General features: G+C 37.4%; 2 protein-coding genes across 2 annotated transcripts in view; one reads left to right on the top strand and one right to left on the bottom strand.

Annotated features, from left to right (window-relative positions):
* LOC114546120 (low affinity immunoglobulin gamma Fc region receptor II-like) overlaps window positions 1–2,500 on the top strand; it is a 1,096,214-nt gene that overhangs the window by 1,035,291 nt on the left and 58,423 nt on the right. The gene's annotated exons all lie outside the window — the stretch shown is intronic.
* LOC114546121 (atrial natriuretic peptide receptor 1) overlaps window positions 1,716–2,500 on the bottom strand; it is a 39,284-nt gene continuing 38,499 nt past the window's right edge. The window contains exon 23 of the mRNA XM_028564785.1: window positions 1,716–2,095. Within this exon, the coding sequence (XP_028420586.1) occupies window positions 1,922–2,095 (174 nt within the window). The 3' untranslated portion in view covers window positions 1,716–1,921. The remainder of the gene's footprint in view (window positions 2,096–2,500) is intronic.

Raw genomic sequence — 2,500 nt, 5'->3', positions numbered from 1 at the left:
GTAGCAGTAACCATCATACGCTGTCGTAGGTTTCGTAATGAAATAGGATCTTAAAGGTCCCGTGACATGGTGCTCTTTGTATGATTTTATATAGGCCTTAGTGGTCCCCTAATACTGTATCTGAAGTCTCTTTTATATAGACCTTAGTGGTCCCCTAATACTGTATCTGAAGTCTCTTTTATATAGACCTTAGTGGTCCCCTAATACTGTATCTGAAGTCTCTTTTATATAGACCTTAGTGGTCCCCTAATACTGTATCTGAAGTCTCTTTTATATAGACCTTAGTGGTCCTCTAATACTGTATCTGAAGTCTCTTTTATATAGACCTTAGTGGTCCTCTAATACTGTATCTGAAGTCTCTTTTATATAGACCTTAGTGGTCCTCTAATACTGTATCTGAAGTATCTTTTATATAGACCTTAGTGGTCCTCTAATACTGTATCTGAAGTATCTTTTATATAGACCTTAGTGGTCCTCTAATACTGTATCTGAAGTATCTTTTATATAGACCTTAGTGGTCCCCTAATACTGTATCTGAAGTCTCTTTTATATAGACCTTAGTGGTCCCCTAATACTGTATCTGAAGTCTCTTTTATATAGACCTTAGTGGTCCCCTAATACTGTATCTGAAGTCTCTTTTATATAGACCTTAGTGGTCCCCTAATACTGTATCTGAAGTCTCTTTTATATAGACCTTAGTGGTCCCCTAATACTGTATCTGAAGTCTCTTTTATATAGACCTTAGTGGTCCTCTAATACTGTATCTGAAGTCTCTTTTATATAGACCTTAGTGGTCCCCTAATACTGTATCTGAAGTCTCTTTTATAGACCTTAGTGGTTCCCTAATACTGTATCTGAAGTCTCTTTTATATAGACCTTAGTGGTCCCTTAATACTGTATCTGAAGTCTCTTTTATATAGACCTTAGTGGTCCCCTAATACTGTATCTGAAGTCTCTTTTATATAGACCTTAGTGGTCCCCTAATACTGTATCTGAAGTATCTTTTATATAGACCTTAGTGGTCCCCTAATACTGTATCTGAAGTCTCTTTTATATAAACCTTAGTGGTCCCCTAATACTGTATCTGAAGTCTCTTTTATATAGACCTTAGTGGTCCCCTAATACTGTATCTGAAGTCTCTTTTATATAGACCTTAGTGGTCCCCTAATACTGTATCTGAAGTCTCTTTTATATAGACCTTAGTGGTCCCCTAATACTGTATCTGAAGTCTCTTTTATATAGACCTTAGTGGTCCCCTAATACTGTATCTGAAGTATCTTTTATATAGACCTTAGTGGTCCCCTAATACTGTATCTGAAGTCTCTTTTATATAGACCTTAGTGGTCCCCTAATACTGTATCTGAAGTATCTTTTATATAGACCTTAGTGGTCCCCTAATACTGTATCTGAAGTATCTTTTATATAGACCTTAGTGGTCCTCTAATACTGTATCTGAAGTCTCTTTTATATAGACCTTAGTGGTCCCCTAAGCCTGTCTACCATAGGCAGGCTGGGGGAACTCATATTAATGTTATAAAACCTCATAAAGCTACATTTTCATGCCATGGGACCTTTTAATAAACTTTTCTTTCTAAACAGGAAATTATAAATAAACATCTGTGTCAAAGATTGAGACCTGACCGAGTTTCTACGATACGATGCAACGACTTTAACAACATTTAAACATCTTCTGATCATCTTCTGACTAAAGACTAAAAAGCATTTACACGTAACGGTACAAAACAGCAACGACAATGTCAACAAATGGCAAAAAAAAGGGTCAAAAAGCAACAAAAATGTCCAAAATAAAGCCGGATAAACACGTTAAAACCTTTCGGGAAGAGAAAGTGCCAAAAAACATCAGAACAGCGACAGAGATGTTTCCAGGAGCAGCGCTGCTAACAGGAGGCGTTTTGGGGGATCAGTCCGGACCTCCGCTCAGAAACCCCGGCACGGACGAGTAAAGCTCCGTCTCCGTCTCCGTTTCCGTCTCCGTCTCCGTGGGGATGTGTTTGGTTGCCGTGGCGTCGGCTTCCTTGGAGACAAGAGAGGTTTTCTTCCCCTCCAGCCAGTAGGTCACCATGTCCCCCTTCCCCTTCGGAGACACACAGAGAGACGGCAGTTACACATTTACACAGTTACACATTTACACAGTTACACATTTACACATTTACACAGTTACACATTTACACAGTTACATAATTTACAGTTACACATTTATACATTTACACAGTTACACATTTACACATTTACACAGTTACACATTTACACAGTTACACATTTACACATTTACACAGTTACACATTTATATAGTTACACATTTACACAGTTACACAGTTACACATTTACACAGTTACATAATTTACAGTTACACATTTACACAGTTACACATTTACACAGTTACATAATTTACAGTTACACAGTTACACATTTACACATTTACACAGTTACACATTTATATAGTTACACATTTACACAGTTACACAGTTACACATTTACA

The sequence above is a fragment of the Perca flavescens genome, chromosome 19, assembly GCF_004354835.1.
Source record: "Perca flavescens isolate YP-PL-M2 chromosome 19, PFLA_1.0, whole genome shotgun sequence".
In the NCBI taxonomy this organism is placed as follows: domain Eukaryota; kingdom Metazoa; phylum Chordata; class Actinopteri; order Perciformes; family Percidae; genus Perca; species Perca flavescens.
Note: the sequence above shows the minus strand (reverse complement) of the source record. Positions and strands in the feature narration are given on the sequence as shown.